The following is a 19,507-nucleotide window of genomic DNA, read 5'->3' as shown; positions in this document are numbered from 1 at the left end:
GGAACTGGAATAATGACATTTAGTTGACCAATTTTTGAATGGCTTCCTGCAGAATTGTACTCTCTGTCAGCGAAGCTGGTAGGCCTGATTTGATGAATCTGTGAGGTGGGAGCACCTGAAATTCCAGTCTGTACCCCTGGGTAACAATATCCTTTACACAGGGGTCTATGCACGCCGCCGCTCAGACGAGACTGAAATCTGTTAGTCTCGCTCCCACCTGCCCGATCCCGAGGCCGGGAGGTCCACCGTCATGCTGAAGACTTGGAGGAAGCGGAACCTGGTTTCTGTCCTGGGAACCTGTTGGTGAAGGTTTCCTGGATTTTCCCCGGCCTCCTCTAAAGAAGGTGGGGGACCCTTGGATTTTTAAAATTTTGCGATCCGAAAGGACTACAGCGTAGGCGCAGGATAAGATTTCCGAGCCGGTGCAGCTGCGGAGGGAAGAAAGGTCGACTTACCCGCAAGTTGCTGTGGATATCCACGCATCCAGTGCTTCCCCAAACAGGGCCTGACCTGTGAAGGGTAGATTCTCTACGCTCTTCTTGGATTCCGCATCCGCAGACCAATGGCGTAGCCAGAGTCCTCTGCGTGCCGAGACTGCCATGGAAGTAGCCCTTGCGTTAAGTTGGCCAATGTCCTTCATGGCTTCCACCATGAAACCTGCCGAATCCTGTATGTGACTCAAAAACAAGTCAATGTCACTCCTATCCATAGTATCTAAGTCCCCAAGTAATGTGCCTGACCACTTTACTATGGCTTTAGAAATCCACGTACAAGCAATAGTGGGCCTTAAGGCCACGTCTGTAGCAGTGTACAGTGATTTGAACACAGTCTCAATCTTGAGGTCAGCCGGTTCCTTTAAAGGCGGTTGAACCAGGGACAGGCAAAACTACCATTTTGACAACCTAGATACAGATGTGTCAACTATAGGAGGGTTTTCCAACTTGTTTCTGTCCTCTTCAGGGAAAAGGAAAAGCAATGAGAATTCTGTTAGGAATCTGACATTTTTTCTCTGGGTTTTCCCAGGATTTCTCAAACAAGGAGTTTAACTCCTTAGAAGCAGGGAAGGTAACGGAGGATTTCTTATCTACGGTAAAATAAGATTCCTTTTCCTGCTTAGGTACCTTCTCCGTAATGTGTAAAACATCCCTAATGGCTTCAATCATCAGTTGCACTCCCTTAGCAAGGGATGCATCCCCCCCCCCTGCATATCCCCATCACCGTCCCCTGTATCAGAGTCGGTATCAGTGTCAAATTGCATTATCCGGGCAAGTGTACGCTTTTGTGGGTATGTAGGTGGGTCATTTGATGAAGTAGTGGGGTTCGAATATTGCAAACCCTCCACAGATTTCCTCAAAAACTGCTTCTCTTTCTCATTATGTGACATCCTGCTAGAAATCTGGGATATCATTCCCCTTAAAGAATCCACCCATGCAGGTTCGGATTCGGAAGGCTGAGAAAGCATATTGCAGTCCTGAGTACATGGAATAGACGCCTCAGGAGAAGATAAACATTCCTCAGGAGCTCAGTGTCCTGTCAGCGGAGATAGAGAACCATTAACTTCTAGAGCTGGTTCCTACTCCCCCCCCATAAGTCACACGAAGCAGGGAGGCTGTCACCAGCATCCTTCCTGTACCTAACTAGCTCTAAAAAATTATAAAAATAGAAAAACTCCTAAGAGCTCCCCTAGCTGTGACTGGCTCCTCCGGGCACATTTTGTAAACTGAGTCTGGTAGGAGGGGTATAGAAGGAGGAGCCAGCCCACACTATTAAAAACTCTTAAAGTGCCAGTGGCTCCTAGTGGACCCGTCTATACCCCATGGTACTAAATTGGACCCCAGCATCCTCTAGGGCGTAAGAGAAAAAAAAAACATCCAAGCTAGCCTCTGAGGTACTTCTCTATATCAAAAGAAAAAAAATCGTCAGAGATTACTTTTTCCAGAGGTAGCGATGCTACTGTGATGGTATGGACAATGGAGAAGAAATGCTGGCTGTTTACACTCCTTCTGTCTTTTTTTCCCTGTAATTGGGCATAGTCCACCATGTCAAAAATAGAGACTAACTTGCCTAGGACCCTCATGCAAAGATGAAGGAAAACACTGCGATGTTTGAGGAAAGCCTTGATTAACTTCTGGAATCCACTACCATGTTCCTGGGTAGAAACACACGCTGGACCTTTGTGTACAGGATCACCCCTAAGTGAAGCATGGACTGGGACGGAGTTAGGCTGGACTTGCGCCAATTGATCAGCCAGACATGGGATAGCAACAGCCTGAGATGCTGTTGTAAGACCATTTGAGACTGAGCGAGAAGAAGAAGGTCGTCCAGGTATGGAAGAATCCTGATTCCCTGTAAACGCAGTTGGGCCACCATGACTTTGGTAAAGACTCTCAGTACTGTGGAGAGACCGAAAGGCAGGGCCCGGAACTGATAGTGGTTGCTCCGAAGAGCAAAACGCAAGAACCGTTGATGGTCCGGCCAAATAGGGATGTGTAGGTAGGTGTCCTGAATATCCAAGGAGGCCATGAAGTCTTCCGGTTCTAGCGCCTGCATGATGGACCAGCGAGACTCCATCCTGAAGCTGGGAACACAAAGAAAAAGATTCAACTTCTTCAGGTTGAGAATGGGTCTGAAAGACCCGTCTGGCTTTTGTAGCAGGAAGAGATTGGAGTAGAAACCAGTACCACTTTGAGGAGAGGGGACAGGAACAATGACCCCTGCCATCAGGAGGGATCTGATGGAAGACTGAAGGGCGGTGGCCTTGCCCACGTCCACTGGCAGACTGGTGGTAAAAAATTGACGAGGTGGCCACTCCAAAAAGGAGAGGGCGTATCCCCTGGATACTATGCCTGACACTCAAGAGTCGAACATGGAGGTTAGCCAGATGTCAGCGAATAGTAAAAGCCAACCGCCCACCATGGAGGTGTCCTGGTGGGGACCCCTCACGTCATGCTGAAGGTTTGTCGGGTTGCTTAGGGGTTTGATGACGTCCAACCCAGGACTGTCGACCTTTCAGTTTGGTAGATTTAGAAGAGGAACCCTGTACACAGGAGGAAAACTGGCCCTTTGGTTTGCCCTGAGGGCGAAAGGAGCGAAATGAAGATTGCTTGGACTTTGGAGCCGACGGCAGAAAAGCAGTCTTGGCAGTTGCCAGGTTAGTCACAATTTTATCCAATTCAGGTCCAAAAAGGATGTCACCCGTAAAGGGGAGAGACTCAAAAAGTTTCTTAGAGTCATTATCTGCTCTCCACGAATGAAGCCACGAGGCACACCTAGCCGGCACAGAGAACGCAGAGATTTTGGCAGCAAATGTACCCGAATCTATAGCTGCCTCACCCATGTAAGTGTTAGCTTCTCTGATATGGTCCACCATGGAGAGTAATTCTGAGTGTTGTGTCCCAGATTGGAAGCCATCCGTTAGAGCATCTGTCCAACTACCAATGGCTAAAGACATCCAGGCCGAGGCAAATGCAGGACGGGTAGCTGCACCTGCATTAGTAAAGATTGTCTTGAGGAACTGGTCCAACTTTTTATCAGCTGGATCCCGTAAAGATGTGACATCAGGAATAGGCAGACTTGACCAATCTTTTCACATGAGCATCCACGGGAGGAGGTGTCTCCCACTTCTTTTGTTCCTCTACTGGTACCGGATAGAAGTTAAGAATGCGGTGAGACACCAGAAATTTCTTATTTGGGTGTGCCCAGTGTTCCTTGAAAGCAGCGCTCAGGTGAGTAGAGGGAGGAAATACTGCCAGATCCTTCTTACGTTTGAAGAAAGGCGCCTCATTATCTGCAGGCGCATCCGTATCTTTAATGTGCAGCTGCAGACGAACAGCCTTGATGATATCATCCACCCTGATCTGCATCATACGGTCATCCTGAGACTAAAGGGTATCATCCCCCGCTGCCTGTGAAGAAGCATCCTCATCTGATGAGGTGTCCGACTGGGATTCCTCCTTTAGTGAGAGGACAGAAGATCCCCGGCAGGACTTTTGCTGAATGGTAGAAGTCAGAGCCTGTTGTAGGGAACTGGAGACCTGTACCAAGCCCTGCACAGATTGAGAAAGAACGCGCACCCATGTTGGCTCCGCAGAGGGTTGCTGTGGGGGCTGAGACAGTGGCTTTGCGGAAGAGACTGACACAGAAGGCAGAGGTAACCTGGAGGCTGCCAGTTGAGAAGCCAGCTCCCGCATGGCTGAAGACAAAACCGCCCAATCAGATCCACTCGGGGCCGACGCCTCCGGTGCGGAACCACTCGGCGCATCCAATAAGCAGCGTTCACAAAAGGCCTGTGTGGTCTTGTTGCAAACAGAAAACATTTTCCTTGCACGACATGCAAGTGTATGCGTGTAGCTCAGGAGCGGTCCGTTCCTTCTGGGAGGCTTTGTAAGAAGCCCCTCTGGATGACATCTCCAAACCTGTAAGGTCAGCACTATATATATATATATATATATATATATATATATGTGGCAAAATCAAACAACGCCGCAAGAACAGAACACTGATAAATAAATCAGTGCCTGAGGTACTGGGACTGTGTGGCCTAAACACAGTAAGGACTACTGTTAAAAGAAACAGCAGACCCAGGAGCTAACTAAAATAATGACAAAACACAGTATATGAAAATAATAAAAAAGGCTACCCTAAGACCCTAACAGTACCGCTTGTAATGTCACACTAAAAATAGGATTTTGGAACTTACCAGGTAAATCCTTTTCTTTGAATCCATAGGGGGCACTGGAGTACTCTTGGGATATGGACGGCTTCCGCAGGAACAGGGCACTGAATATTTAAATTTAGAACTCTCCACCCCTCCATATCCCAGAGTACCTCAGTGTTTTTTTACTGTGCCGAACAGGAGCTAGAGAGGTTGACAATGGAGAAGAACATATAACATAACGGACAACAATAAAGTTGACACATAACGTTACTGACAACTAAACAGTTGACACCATAACCAGCACTTGATAATTTGAACCAGTCGGTGAGAGTGTGTTACCATAAGATCCCCTGAACTTACCACAAACCAGGTAAAACTGCTCTGGGTGGGCATCCAGTGCCCCCTATGGATTCAAAGAAAAGGATTTACCTGGTAAGTACCAAAATCCTATTTTCTTTTTCATCCACTAGGGGTCACTGGAGTACTCTTGGGACGTACCAAAGCTTCCCCCCTGGGCGGGAGAGCTGTTTGGCACCTGTAACACTAGGTGGCCAAAGCTAGATGCTGATGCCGCAAACGTATGAAACTGTTAAAAGTGCACAAACGTGTGCACTGAAGACCATGTAGCCGCACGGCAAAGCTGCGTCGCAGAAGCTCCACGACCAGCTGCCCATGAAGTTCCACAGAATGTGTGGAATGAGCTGTTACTGATGTAGGCGGCTGTAACCGAGCATGAAGGTAAGCCTGACGTATGGTCAGTTTTATCCATCTGGATAAGGTCAGCTTAGAAGCTGGCCAACCCATCTTGGCAGCATCATAGAGAACAAACAACGTATCCGTCTTACGAACAGTAGACGTTCGGGATACATAAACGCGCAGTGCGCGTACCACATCTAAAGTTCCTGAATCTCCTGTTAACACAGGAACTACTATTGGTTGATTGATGTGAAAAGATGACACTACCATTGGTAAGAAAGCGGGATTCGTCCGAAGTTCCGCTGTGTCATCATGAAACACCAAACACAGTGGCTTGCAGGACAAGGCACCCAAATCTGAAACACGCCTTGCCTAAGCTAAGGCTAGGAGCAAAATTGTTTTCCAAGTGAGAAACTTAATATCCACTTGTTGTAAGGGTTCAAAATATGAAGACTGTAAGAAATCTAAAACCAGATTCAAGTCCCATGGCGCTGTAGGTGGAATGAATGGAGGCTGTACTCTTAGGACACCTTTGCAGAAAAGTGTGTACAGACGGCAATAGAGCCAATCGTCTTTGAAAGTAAATTGACAAAGCAGATACCTGCACTTTTAGTGTAGATAAACGCAGTCCTCCATCTAACCCCGTCTGTAGAAATAACAAAAGACGGAATAACTTGAAAGATGATGTTGGAAACTTCCGAGCTTCACACCAACCTATATAGGCACGCCAAATACTGTAATAATGAGCTGCCGTAACCGGCTTCCTAGCTCGTAACATGGTTGGTATAACCGAATCTGGAATGCCCTCTCTTCTTAAGAAAGCGGTCTCAACAGCCACCCCGTCAAACGCAGCCGCGCTAAATCGGGGTAAAGGAACGGACCCTGTTGTAACCGGTCCGGACGTAGTGGGAGCGGCCAAGGATCGTCTGCGAGTAGTCCGCGGAGATCCGAGAACCAAGCTCTCCGAGGCCAATGAGGCGCCACTAGTATGACTGTGACGGACTCTCTTTTGATTCGTTTTAGCAACAGAGGGAGCAGCGGAAACTGTGGAACCAGATACACGAGGCTGTGCGGCCACGCGATTGTGAGAGCATCCACCGCCACTGCCTTTGGATCTCGCGTTCTGGACACATACTGGGGCATTTGGTGATTGTGGCGAGATGCCATCAGGTCCACTTGAGGGTAACCCCACCTCTGGACCAACATGTGAAACACCTCTGGATTCAATGCCCATTCTCCTGGATGAAAATCCAGACGGCTGAGATAATCCGCCTCCCAGTTGTCCACTCCCGGAATGAAGACTGCCGACAATATCACTTGGTGATGCTCGGCCCAACCGAGGATTCGAGCCACTTCCCGCATTGCCATGCGGCTTCTCTTTCCTCCTTGTTTGTAGATGTACGCGAATGCCGTCGCGTTGTCTGACTGCACCTGGACAGGCTGAGACCGAAGTATGTGCACTGCTTGTCGCAGCGCATTGTAAATTGCCCGGAGTTCCAGGACATTTATAGACAGCAACATTTTGTGATCCGCCCAGAGACCCTGGAGCTGATAATTTTGAACTACAGCTCCCCAACCTCTGAGACTCGCGTCCGTCGTTAGAATTATCCAATTCCAGGCGCCGAACCGTTTCCCTGCGGTTAGATTGTGTACTTTGAGCCACCAGAGTAGAGAGACTCTGGCCCGTGGCGACAACCGCACCCTGTGGTGAATCTGCAGATGCGAGCCCGACCACTGTGCGCGCATATCTAGTTGAAAAGGACGTGAGTGAAATCTTCCGAATTGAAGCGCTTCGAAAGCCGCCACCATGGTGCCTAAGAGGCGAATGCACAAATGTATCGAGACTGTGCATGGCTTGAGCACTAATCCTACCATATGACGAATGATCTGTACTTTCTGTCCTGGTAGGTAAATTCTCTGATTTACCGCATGGAGGATCATACCTAGGAATTGCAGTCGTTGAGACGGAATCAGATGTGATTTCTTGAAGTTGACAATCCAACCGTGCTGAACTAGTACATCGTACGTCAGCAACGCATGTTGGACGAACATCTGTTGAGACGGACGATCTGCTCATCAAAGCTCCAAGTACGGAACTATTATCACTACCAGGGATCTGAGACGTTTGGTGAATACCCGAGGCGCTGACGAGAGGCCAAACGGTAGAGCCTGAAACTGGTAATGGTTTTGCTGTATTGCAAACCGCAAGAACCTCTGATGAGGTGGCCAAATCGGAATGTGTAAGTACGCATCCTTGAGATCCAGCGCAATCATGAATTCCTGTGGCTCTCAACCTGCATTTACTGACCGCAGAGATTCCATCTTGAATCTGTAGTAAGTGACGTACTGATTGAGGCCCTTCAAGTTCAATATTGGCCTGACCGAGCCATCCGGCTTTGGTACCTACAAACAGACTGGAATAATAACCCTGACCTTGTTGGTGTACAGGTACCGGAATCAAAACTGCTGACTCCAGCAGGGACTGAATGGCAATTTGCAGAACCGCCCTCTTGTCGTTCCGACACAGGCAGTCCGGTCTTGAAAAACCGCAGTGGCGGGAGTTTAAACACTAAATTGCGGATCCACCCATCTGTGGACGTCTGGAACCACGCCAAATGGAACGTCTGAAGGCGTGCTCCCACAATTGGAGATCCAAGATGGGCTTGGAGTCCGTCATGCCACTGGCTTGTCGGTGACCTTAGCGCCTTGACGACTGGCGTTGGTTTGTTGGAAACCACGCCCTCGACCTCGTCTACCGGGCATGGCTGGTCCTCTACCACGGCCTCGAAAGGGCTGAGGCCGTAAGGATTTGAACGCCGGGCCCGAGTATTTCCGTCTAGGTACCGCTGGAGGCAATGGTAAAAAAACCGACTTACCTCACGTGGCCTGAGCAATCTATTTGTCCAATTCAGGACCAAACAACTTCTCGCCACCGTAAGGTAACGCCTCTATACCTCTTTTGACCTCCGCCTCCGCTTGCCAAGAGCGCAGCCAGAGTGCTCGTCGTGCTGTAACTAGCGACGATGAAAGGCGAGAAGTGAGCTGTCAGACGTCAGTAGAAGCTGTACATAGATAATCAGCAGCTTCCCAGATTTGATCAGCGAGAAGTATAAGGTGATCGTCATGTAGGGCAGACTTGAGTTCTGTTATCCATACCATCAGTGCCTTAGTAACCCAAATGCCAACCAACCCAGGCCTAAGCAACACTCCTGCTGCTATATACATGGATTTTAGCATAGCTTCTATTTTACGGTCTGAAGGGTCTTTAAGCGTAGTATCGTTGGTACTGGTATGGGTAATTTCTTAGTAAGTTTAGACACAGACGAATCCACCAATGGCGGATTCTCCCATGTAGCTGTCACAGCCTCTGGAAATGGGTAACTAGACTTAAATCTGCGAGGTATAGAAAACCGTTTATCCGGATCGCGTTTCCAGTAACATCTTATTAAGAGATCCCGAAACAGGAAAACACATCGGAGTCCTCTGCCGTTTAGCAAAGACGACTTCATTATTTGTCAGAGGCTCCTCAGTTTCCGTAAACTTCAGAGACTGATGCACCGCTCGGATGAGATTATCAATGTCAAAACAAATGAAATTTATCCCTACTACCCAAAATGGACTTAGACTTTTGGCAAGGCTGAGACCCCTCCGGTAGTTATAGCGGTCTCACCCTAGACTCAGATCTTGCCGCTTCCAGCTCCTGTCGAGCGGCGGCCAATTCTGATTGCAATCCAGCCATGACACGCTAGCGTAGCCCATGACGGGTCCGGGGGTGAAACCGTTTTTTAAACCGGAGTAGAAATTGTATTCGTAGCTGAATCCACAAAACATACTGTACATGTGGTATTGTTACAGACATGGCAAGGAAACGTCTTTTTATTTTTATTTTGCTGGTGCCTTACTCGTTATGCAGACAGACAATACAATACAATACACAAAAAACAGACACTTGCACAACTCAGTAAAATAGTACTAAGGTGTGTCTATATATATATATATATATATATATCTGGCCAAGAGCAGTGCACGTGGCCACTACTATATGAAACCTGATCCCAAATTCCCACTAACACCCCTGCGCCTCCAGTGGAGTAGAGATGTAGGACAGGAAGGTTCTGGAATCACAACAGGAAGACAGGAAGCATGGTTAAAATGGCCCCCATGCCTCACAGCGCAGGGTATATTTATCAAGTGCAGCAAACCCGTTAATATAGGCTTAACAGCCTATGTCATTAATGCTGTCACCCCCCTTTTTGCAGCCCTCCGCTAATGAGTATCCTTCCCCCCCTCTGCTCCCTCCCCTGTGGCCCGTGTACCGCTGTCTGAGCGGGAGTTACCGGGGAGCGGGTCCGCGATCGGGTGCAGGGAGCCGGGGAGCGCTGTAATGGAGAGCGGTCCTGCAGCGGCGGCCGGCGGATGCGAGCGGCGGGCGGCGGGTGAGAGCGGCGGGCGAGAGCGGCGGGCGGCGGGTGAGAGCGGCGGGCGGCGGGGTCTTAGCGGCGGAGGAGCGCGGCGCTGATCGGAGCGGTTGCCGGGCGGCCAGTTAGGAGAGGCGGGTGCGGGCGCAGCGGCGCCGGCTCTGAACAGTGTCCCCACACAGCGGGGCGGCAGCGTGCGCTGACCGCCCCGTCCCCACAGCATACCTGACTCCAGAAGCGATGGCTGAGACGGGGCTTCTATCTGTAAGCTCCGTCCAGCTGTAGCAGCAGGCTTGTGAGCTGCGTGTGGCTGTGAGGGTGCTCTTTGTGAGGACCGACACGCCATGCGCTGCTCCATGCAGCGGCACTATCCCGGACCCACGTTTTTAAAGAAACTGGGAAGGGATGTGCTTAAGTTGTAAAAAATAAAAAATAAAATTAAAATCAAAAAATATTCAGTAAGTGTGGCAGCCCCACATAAGCCCTGTTGCTCCGATAAGCACAGAAAAAACACTGAGGTACTCTGGGATATGGAGGGGAGGAGAGTTCTAAATTAAAATATATTCAGTGCCCTGTTCCTGCGGAAGCCGTCCCATATCCCAAGAGTACTCCAGTGACCCCTAGTGGATGAAAAAGAAATAAACATAGAGGCACACAAGTACCCAAGCACCTGCACAGAGAAGTAGGGTGGAGGACAAATAACCTGACACCAGGACAGTGAGGTATAGGGGAGCAGGACTGCAATCCTCTCTGCTGGGCTGTCGGCTGCAGAATGCTGAAAATGGCCAACCAGCTAGGAAAGGAGGGAGGAGAGAAATTCCCCTTGGCGCCTAAACCCTGGACAGACTATGGCCAAGGGGTTGGGGGCGGAATTACAAGGGACCCCCGCCCCCTCCTGGAACCCCAGAGACGCCATCTGTATCCCCCTGACATATGTCCGCCAAGTCCCTGGTGGTCTAGCGGTGGCTCAGAAAGGACGGAGACCCTCTGCCAGGACCACTGGGGGTTGCCCCCTCCCCGCCAGTGGTGTTGCCGCAAGCGCCGGCTGCCGCACGTGGCGGGAAGCTACTTATCAAGTTCCCCTCCAGCTGCTGCTCCTCCGCCCCTTGGGCCGTGTAGGTGGCTGGTGAGAGCGGTCATGGAGGTCCTTTCACCGGCTGCTGGACGGGTACTGCATCCAGCAGCAGCAGCGCTGATGCTGCTACTAAGTTCCCCTACAGCTGCGGCTCCTCCGTGTGCAGGAGAGGTGGATGGTGAGAGCGGCCATGGACATCCGTTCACTGGCCGCCGGAGGGGAGCAGAAACCACCAGCGCTGCTGCTGTAGAAAAAAATAAAATAAAATAAAAAAAGTTTTAATAGGGCTGTAAACAGCCCACTCCTTAAAAACGTGCCTGTGCTGAAGGCACCAAGAAAATCTGGCTTCCCATGGGCAAGGGAGGAGGAGCCCCTGCTGCTCTCTGCAGAAGTTTAACTCCTTGGTGCCCGCAGTGTTCCTACACCATACCCCACAGTCCCAGTGTCCACCTAGGCTGACAGAAATAAACTATTAACGTAGAAGATTTTTGAAAGCATTCTTACTTTGCACACCTGCCTAAAACTTTTTCACAGTAGTGTATATGGAAATACATTTGGTATTCTGAACATATGGGGAAACAGCACATGATACATAGAATACATATTATTGTATGCTGGCTCCCAGCAAGGGGCAAATGCAGGATTTCTAGAGGGGCATTACCCAATGCTTGATTTTACAGCGAGTGCGGCTAGCCCATGAAAAGGGCATAATCAGCACTGAACAAACAATAGTCTGCCTCATACATAACACAGGGCCAGCGATCACAGTAAGCCATTAGATGCGGCAGTAGCGCCAACCTGCCTGCGGAATATAACAAGTAGAACTGAGCTCTCTTAGCACACATTCTCCCACCTCATGGTAAGATGCCTGTCTCATCTGGCTGACAGCTGCTCTCTAGTCTCTCTAGCTTCTGTCACTGGGCATGTGCTGCAGCTTCATTCCATCCATTATACTGTATGTTGTGACTGTAGCTCTAGTAAGACCATATTATACACTACTGCCATACTGGTCAGGACTTAAGCTGCTGGCTGAGAGGTGTGGGATATCGGGCAATTGGAACCCCCGCCTTACATTTGCCTATGTCCAGCTTACTAAGCATATCTCTGCTGACCTGCTCCAAGGACAGTCGCCTGAATCACACCACGTATCAGAGTGTACAGATCAGTCGTTCTGTAAACCAACACATCTTTGTGTTTTAATAAGCCATGGAAAGGGCCAATTAGCTCAATGTACATTTGCATACGGCTGCCGTGTTGCCACGGTAATAGTTACGAAAAGGCAGCTGATACTTATATAGGATACATCTGACAGTGGGTTGGGTTCGTGTGACCGGTGGTCGGGAGACCGCCGCTCACCATCCCGACACCAGGATCCCGACATGTACATTATCGACAGGGGGGCAAGTGAAACGAAGCCCCATGCGGGCTCGCTTCACTCGCCACAGGTTCCATTCCCACTCTATGGGTGTCGTGGACACCCACGAGTAGGAATAGTCCCTGTTGGTCGGCATGACGACCGGCGGGATATTCAGGGATCGGGATCCCGGCGTGGTATAACCGCATCCCCTGACAATCATATGTCACCTTGTGCGTGGTATCATCCTATCAGTGATGAGGTTACATTGCCGGCAGTCGGGATTCCGGCGGTCAGCATACCAATGTCGGGATGCCAAACACTCACAATGCCGCCAGCCGGAATCCCGGCTAACAGGGGCTATTCCCACTCGTTGGTCTCCACAACACCCATAGAGCGGGAATACAACCTGAGCCCGCAGCGTGGCGAGCACAGTGAGCCCACAAGGAGCTTCGTTGCGCTCGTTCCCCTGCCGTCATTCTGGCGGCCGGGATCCCGGCATCGGTATGCTGACCGCTGGGATCCCGGCCGCCGGCAACGTATACCCAACCCTCTTATTACACATAAGCACATCAATTTAGCTGAACGAAGCCAAGCTACCCCCAGTACTTACATCTGAGCGTCTGGTCCACCTAAAATCTTCATGTGCCAGGAGGATTCCTAAAGTATCCAACTGTTTCCAGCAGCAATGAGGCTTTAGATGGACCTCATCCTCTTACACTAGCTACTCGGATTAACACTGAACTACTACTCCCAGGATGGATGGATTCTGATGATAACTGGCACTGAGTCTACAGGGAGAAGTGATTCTGAGTCTTACCCTCAGCACTCGTTGTAACAAGCGTCTGTGGATCACAGTGGCAGCACGGACCGCTCCAAAGGCGAAAAGCAGAGCGCGCAGGGCAGAGAAGACGGAGTTCGCGGCTGCAATTCCCCCGTAGACTGACAAATAGAAGGTTATTTCCTGAGAAGAGTTCCGCTCTGTAGACTGATCCCATCTGACCGGGGACCTGAACGTAGAAGAAATACCTCATATGTTACCTTATCCCAGTACAGTATCAGAATAAGGACCTTGTACATGAATACTAACCTGGGGTGTAACACATGGGTAATACTGTGTACTGGGTATATATACAGGTTGAGTATCCCTTATCCAAAATGCTTGGGACCAGAGGTATTTTGGATATCGGATTTTTCCGTATTTTGGAATAATTGCATACCATAATGAGATATCATGGTGATGGGACCTAGATCTAAGCACAGAATGCATTTATGTTTCATATACACCGTATACACACAGCCTGAAGGTTATTTTAGACAATATTTTTTATAACTTTGTGCATTAAACAAAGTGTGTATACATTCACACAATTAATTTATGTTTCATATACACCTTATACACACAGCCTAAGGTCATTTAATACAATATTTTTAATAACTTTGTGTATTAAACAAAGTTTGTGTACATTGAGCCATCAAAAAACAAAGGTTTCACTATCTCACTCTCACTCAAAAAAGTCCGTATTTCGGAATATTCCGTATTTCGGAATATTTGGATATGGGATACTCAAACTGTACTGATCTGGGGTGTAACACATGGATAATACTATGTACTGGGTATATATACTGACCTGGGGTGTAACACATGGATAATACTATGTACTGGGTATATATACTAACCTGGGGTGTAACACATGGATAATACTGTGTACTGGGTATATATACTGACCTGGGTATGTAACACATGGATAATACTGTGTACTGGGTATATACTGACCTGGGGTGTAACACATGGATAATACTATGTACTGGGTATATATACTAACCTGGGGTGTAACACATGGATAATACTATGTCCTGGGTATATATACTGACCTGGGTATGTAACACATGGATAATACGGTGTACTGGGTATATATACTGACCTGGGGTGTAACACATGGACAATACTATGTACTGGGTATATATACTGATCTGGGGGTGTAACAATTGGATAATACTATGTACTGGGTATATATACTAATCTGGGGTGTAACACATGGATAATACTATGTACTGGGTATATATACTAATCTGGGGTGTAACACATGGATAATACTATGTACTAGGTATAGGTACTAACCTGGGGAATAACACTCGGGTTATACTGTGTATAAACACTGACCTGGGGGTGTAACATATGGTTAATACTGTGTACTGGGTATATGTACTGACCTGGGTGTGTAACACATGGATAATACTATGTACTGGGTATATGTACTGACCTGGGGGTGTAACACATGGGTAATACTGTGTAATGGGTATATGTACTGACCTGGGGGTGTAACACATGGGTAATACTATGTACTGGGTATATGTACTGACCTGGGGGTGTAACACATGGGTAATACTATGTACTGGGTATATGTACTAACCTGGGGGTGTAACACATGGGTAATACTGTGTACTGGGTATATGTACTGACCAAGGGGTGTAACACATGGGTAATACAGTGTACTGGGTATATGTACTGACCTGGGGGTGTAACACATGGGTAATACTATGTACTGGGTATATGTACTGACCAGGGGGTGTAACACATGGGTAATACTATGTACTGGGTATATGTACTGACCAGGGGGTGTAACACATGGGTAATACTATGTACTGGGTATACGTACTGACCAGGGGGTGTAACACATGGGTAATACAGTGTACTGGGTATATGTACTGACCTGGGGGTGTAACACATGGGTAATACTATGTACTGGGTATATGTACTGACCAGGGGGTGTAACACATGGGTAATACTATGTACTGGGTATATGTACTGACCAGGGGGTGTAACACATGGGTAATACTATGTACTGGGTATACGTACTGACCAGGGGGTGTAACACATGGGTAATACAGTGTACTGGGTATATGTACTGACCTGGGGGTGTAACACATGGGTAATACTATGTACTGAGCATATGTACTGACCAAGGGGTGTAAAACATGGGTAATACAGTGTACTGGGTATATGTACTGACCTGGGGGTGTAACACATGGGTAATACTATGTACTGGGTATATGTACTGACCTGGGAGTGTAACACATGGGTAATACTGTGTACTGGGTATATGTACTGACCTGGGGGTGTAACACATGGGTAATACAGTGTACTGGGTATATGTACTGACCAAGGGGTGTAACACATGGGTAATACAGTGTACTGGGTATATGTACTGACCTGGGAGTGTAACACATGGGTAATACTATGTACTGGGTATATGTACTGACCTGGGAGTGTAACACATGGGTAATACTGTGTACTGGGTATATGTACTGACCTGGGGGTGTAACACATGGGTAATACAGTGTACTGGGTATATGTACTGACCTGGGAGTGTAACACATGGGTAATACTGTGTACTGGGTATATGTACTGACCTGGGGGTGTAACACATGGGTAATACTGTGTACTGGGTATATGTACTGACCTGGGGGTGTAACACATGGGTAATACTATGTACTGGGTATATGTACTGACCTGGGAGTGTAACACATGGGTAATACTGTGTACTGGGTATATGTACTGACCTGGGGGTGTAACACATGGGTAATACTATGTACTGGGTATATGTACTGACCTGGGGGTGTAACACATGGGTAATACTATGTACTGGGTATAACACATGGGTAATACTGGGTATATGTACTGACCTGGGGGTGTAACACATGGGTAATACAGTGTACTGGGTATATGTACTGACCTGGGAGTGTAACACATGGGTAATACTGTGTACTGGGTATATGTACTGACCTGGGGGTGTAACACATGGGTAATACTATGTACTGGGTATATGTACTGACCTGGGAGTGTAACACATGGGTAATACTGTGTACTGGGCATATGTACTGACCTGGGGGTGTAACACATGGGTAATACTATGTACTGGGTATATGTACTGACCTGGGGGTGTAACACATGGGTAATACTGTGTACTGGGTATATGTACTGACCTGGGGGTGTAACACATGGGTAATACTATGTACTGGGTATATGTACTGACCTGGGGGTGTAACACATGGGTAATACTATGTACTGGGTATAACACATGGGTAATACTGGGTATATGTACTGACCTGGGGGTGTAACACATAGGTAATACAGTGTACTGGGTATATGTACTGACCTGGGAGTGTAACACATGGGTAATACTGTGTACTGGGTATATGTACTGACCAAGGGGTGTAACACATGGGTAATACTATGTACTGGGTATATGTACTAACCTGGGGGTGTAACACATGGGTAATACTATGTACTGGGTATAACACATGGGTAATACTGGGTATATGTACTGACCTGGGGGTGTAACACATGGGTAATACAGTGTACTGGGTATATGTACTGACCTGGGGGTGTAACACATGGGTAATACTATGTACTGGGTATATGTACTGACCTGGGAGTGTAACACATGGGTAATACTGTGTACTGGGTATATGTACTGACCTGGGGGTGTAACACATGGGTAATACTATGTACTGGGTATATGTACTGACCTGGGGGTGTAACACATGGGTAATACTATGTACTGGGTATAACACATGGGTAATACTGGGTATATGTACTGACCTGGGGGTGTAACACATGGGTAATACAGTGTACTGGGTATATGTACTGACCTGGGAGTGTAACACATGGGTAATACTGTGTACTGGGTATATGTACTGACCTGGGGGTGTAACACATGGGTAATACTATGTACTGGGTATATGTACTGACCTGGGAGTGTAACACATGGGTAATACTGTGTACTGGGTATATGTACTGACCTGGGGGTGTAACACATGGGTAATACTATGTACTGGGTATATGTACTGACCTGGGGGTGTAACATCAGGATTTTGGTACTTACCGATAAATCCCTTTCTCCGATTCCACAGGGGCCACTGGAGTGTAGTTACAATGGGGAGATAGTAGGTGGTATTGGTAGCTGGCACTTTAAAAATTCTCACACTGTGGCTAGCTCCTCCCCTACTATCTCCCCTCCAAGCCAGTCTACGTTAAACTGTGCCCGAGGAGAGCTGTAATAAACAAACCGTAAGGTAGAGGAGGTTAACGACGCCCTGTAAACCAGGCGAACACAAACTAAACCTGGAACAGAACCTGACAAAAAACCAGGCTAGCCTGAACCCAACAAGCAGTCATATGGTGATCTGCAATCGTTAATCAAACAAAAATCAGGAGAAACAGCGCTGGGCGGGCGTCCAGTGGCCCCTGTGGAATCGGAGAAAGGGATTTATCGGTAAGTACCAAAATCCTGATTTCTCCTTCATCCACTAGGGGCCACTGGAGTGTAGTTACAATGGGGACGTCCCAGAGCTCCCAAAAAACGGGTGGGAAAGCGCTGAGAGTCCTGTAAAAACTGCTCGGCCAAACAGTGATGCAGAGGCCGTAAAAGTGTCAAACTTGTAGAATTTGACAAAACGAATGTCGGTTTGACCAAGTAGCCGCCCGACAAAATATTCATGGAGACCCCGCGGGCGGCTGCCCACGAAGGTCTTACAATGCGCGTAAAGCGCGCTGAATTGGAAAACGGAGGTTCCCTAGTAACCGCCAAGAAGACTGTCTGATGATCAGATGTATCCAACTGTCCAGCATATGCTGGGGCCCCGGCTATTTAGTACGGGAGCATCGTCCAGAGCAAAGAAGAAAAAACACTTCATCGAATAGCCTGAGACCTCTGTAGAGAGAGTTGACGAGCCCTGACAACATTCAGAGAGGATTGAAAACCACTAGTGTCAGATTTATATGAAAAATGGACCTCCCCTCTGGAAGAAACGACCGCTGAGGCCGAAGCCGAGCCCGGGGAGTTGCCAATAGAGTACTCCCTGAACAAGAGGCCGAACTTACGGCCGCTAGGCTAATCTCATTTGGAAGAAAAGCGAAAAAGGCAGAGACCTAAAATTCCGGTCAGTGTGGTTTGAAGCGCAGCGGAGCAAAAAACCTCCCAGAGAAACCAAAGATGAATGGTAACTGGAAGAAGGGGGAAAAACCCCCTTTTATCTTCATTATGTTCCATAAAGTTTTCCCAAAGTGGCAAAAGCGAGAAGAGGTAATAGACTTCTGAAATCGGAGCCCAGTAGGCCTAACCGAACTAGTCACACGGGTAACCGAAACCAGTGTAAAATTGAACAAGGAGAAAAAAAAGGAGCCTGTTGAAGTAGACAGTCCCGTCGAGGTAGGAGCCAAGGCTCCTCTACTGACAACAGGCGTATCTGTATCTTCAAGTCATGCGTGGCCCAACCAGCGCCACCGAGAGGACTAGCACGCATAATCCCCTCCTGTGTTACTGAACATGAAGTAGAAATAGAAAAGGAGGCAGGATAGAATAACCAGAAAACTCCCCGGAGCCCTGAGGGCCTCCACGGCTACTGCCGTCCGAGAGTAATAAAGGGTTAAAGAGTCAGTCAGAACGCCCTGAGGTCGATCCGAAATCTCCGCCCACAGCGGACCAGCTGACAAAACTCCGGGGCATGTTCCCTCACCCAGGAGTCTGACCTGGTGGCTTGATCTGGAAACAAGATTGTTGTCCCCCGTTCCGAGAGGAATGGAGGCGACCACTCATTACGTCGCAACTTGACTGAAGAAATAGAGTCTCTGGTGCCGAGGAATGAAAAAAACCTCTGACGGACCGTGTTGAGAAACGTCTATGCGGAGCATAAATTGGATCTGTGTCGAATCAGAAGCTCGTGGATCCTCCGGATATTCAGAAGCCACCTAATGTACAGAGTGGGATAGTAGCAGTAAATTGTCCCATTAGGGAACCAACGTCACCCACTGCCCTTGAAAAAGAGTTATTCTGTTATCTTCCTAAACTCTGTGGGAGCGGAAGAGAGAAGAGTAAAGGACTTACAGTGAAAATGAGAATCCTGTTAAGGGGGAATCTGAGAAAAGCCTGTCCAACGGAAATCAGTAAACAGGCATCTCTGAAGACAAGGGACACGTAAAACTCCCTTTCTTGTTTAAACTAGCAATCACAGACTAAAAGGATTGTAAGGCCAGAATAGGCCTGTCCGAGCCACTTGGCTTCGGAACGTGAAAAGAAAACAAAGGCCTGAGAACTGTCCTAATTCAAATGATATGTGTAAAACAGGGATCAACACCCTTTGCGGTTAGAAACCTATGGAGCGCAGCCTGCAGTATGACTCTCTTGTCATCGTAAATCAGCCGACCCATGCCGAGGGACTCCTGAGACGGTTGTAACCGCCCAAGCCTTCTCCCATCGACCTGCGCCTACCCTGGGACCCTGCAGGTGTAATGGGTGTATAGG

At 48.2% G+C, this 19,507-nt stretch overlaps 1 protein-coding gene across 1 annotated transcript in view; it reads right to left on the bottom strand.

Annotated features, from left to right (window-relative positions):
* ABCC10 (ATP binding cassette subfamily C member 10) overlaps positions 1-19,507 on the bottom strand; it is a 144,266-nt gene that overhangs the window by 15,945 nt on the left and 108,814 nt on the right. Inside the window, exon 14 of the mRNA XM_063918766.1 lies at positions 13,021-13,210. Within this exon, the coding sequence (XP_063774836.1) occupies positions 13,021-13,210 (190 nt within the window). The remainder of the gene's footprint in view (positions 1-13,020; positions 13,211-19,507) is intronic.

Source organism: Pseudophryne corroboree, chromosome 4 (assembly GCF_028390025.1).
Source record: "Pseudophryne corroboree isolate aPseCor3 chromosome 4, aPseCor3.hap2, whole genome shotgun sequence".
In the NCBI taxonomy this organism is placed as follows: domain Eukaryota; kingdom Metazoa; phylum Chordata; class Amphibia; order Anura; family Myobatrachidae; genus Pseudophryne; species Pseudophryne corroboree.
The sequence above is the reverse complement of the archived record's forward strand: the minus strand, read 5'-3'. Positions and strand labels throughout refer to the sequence as shown.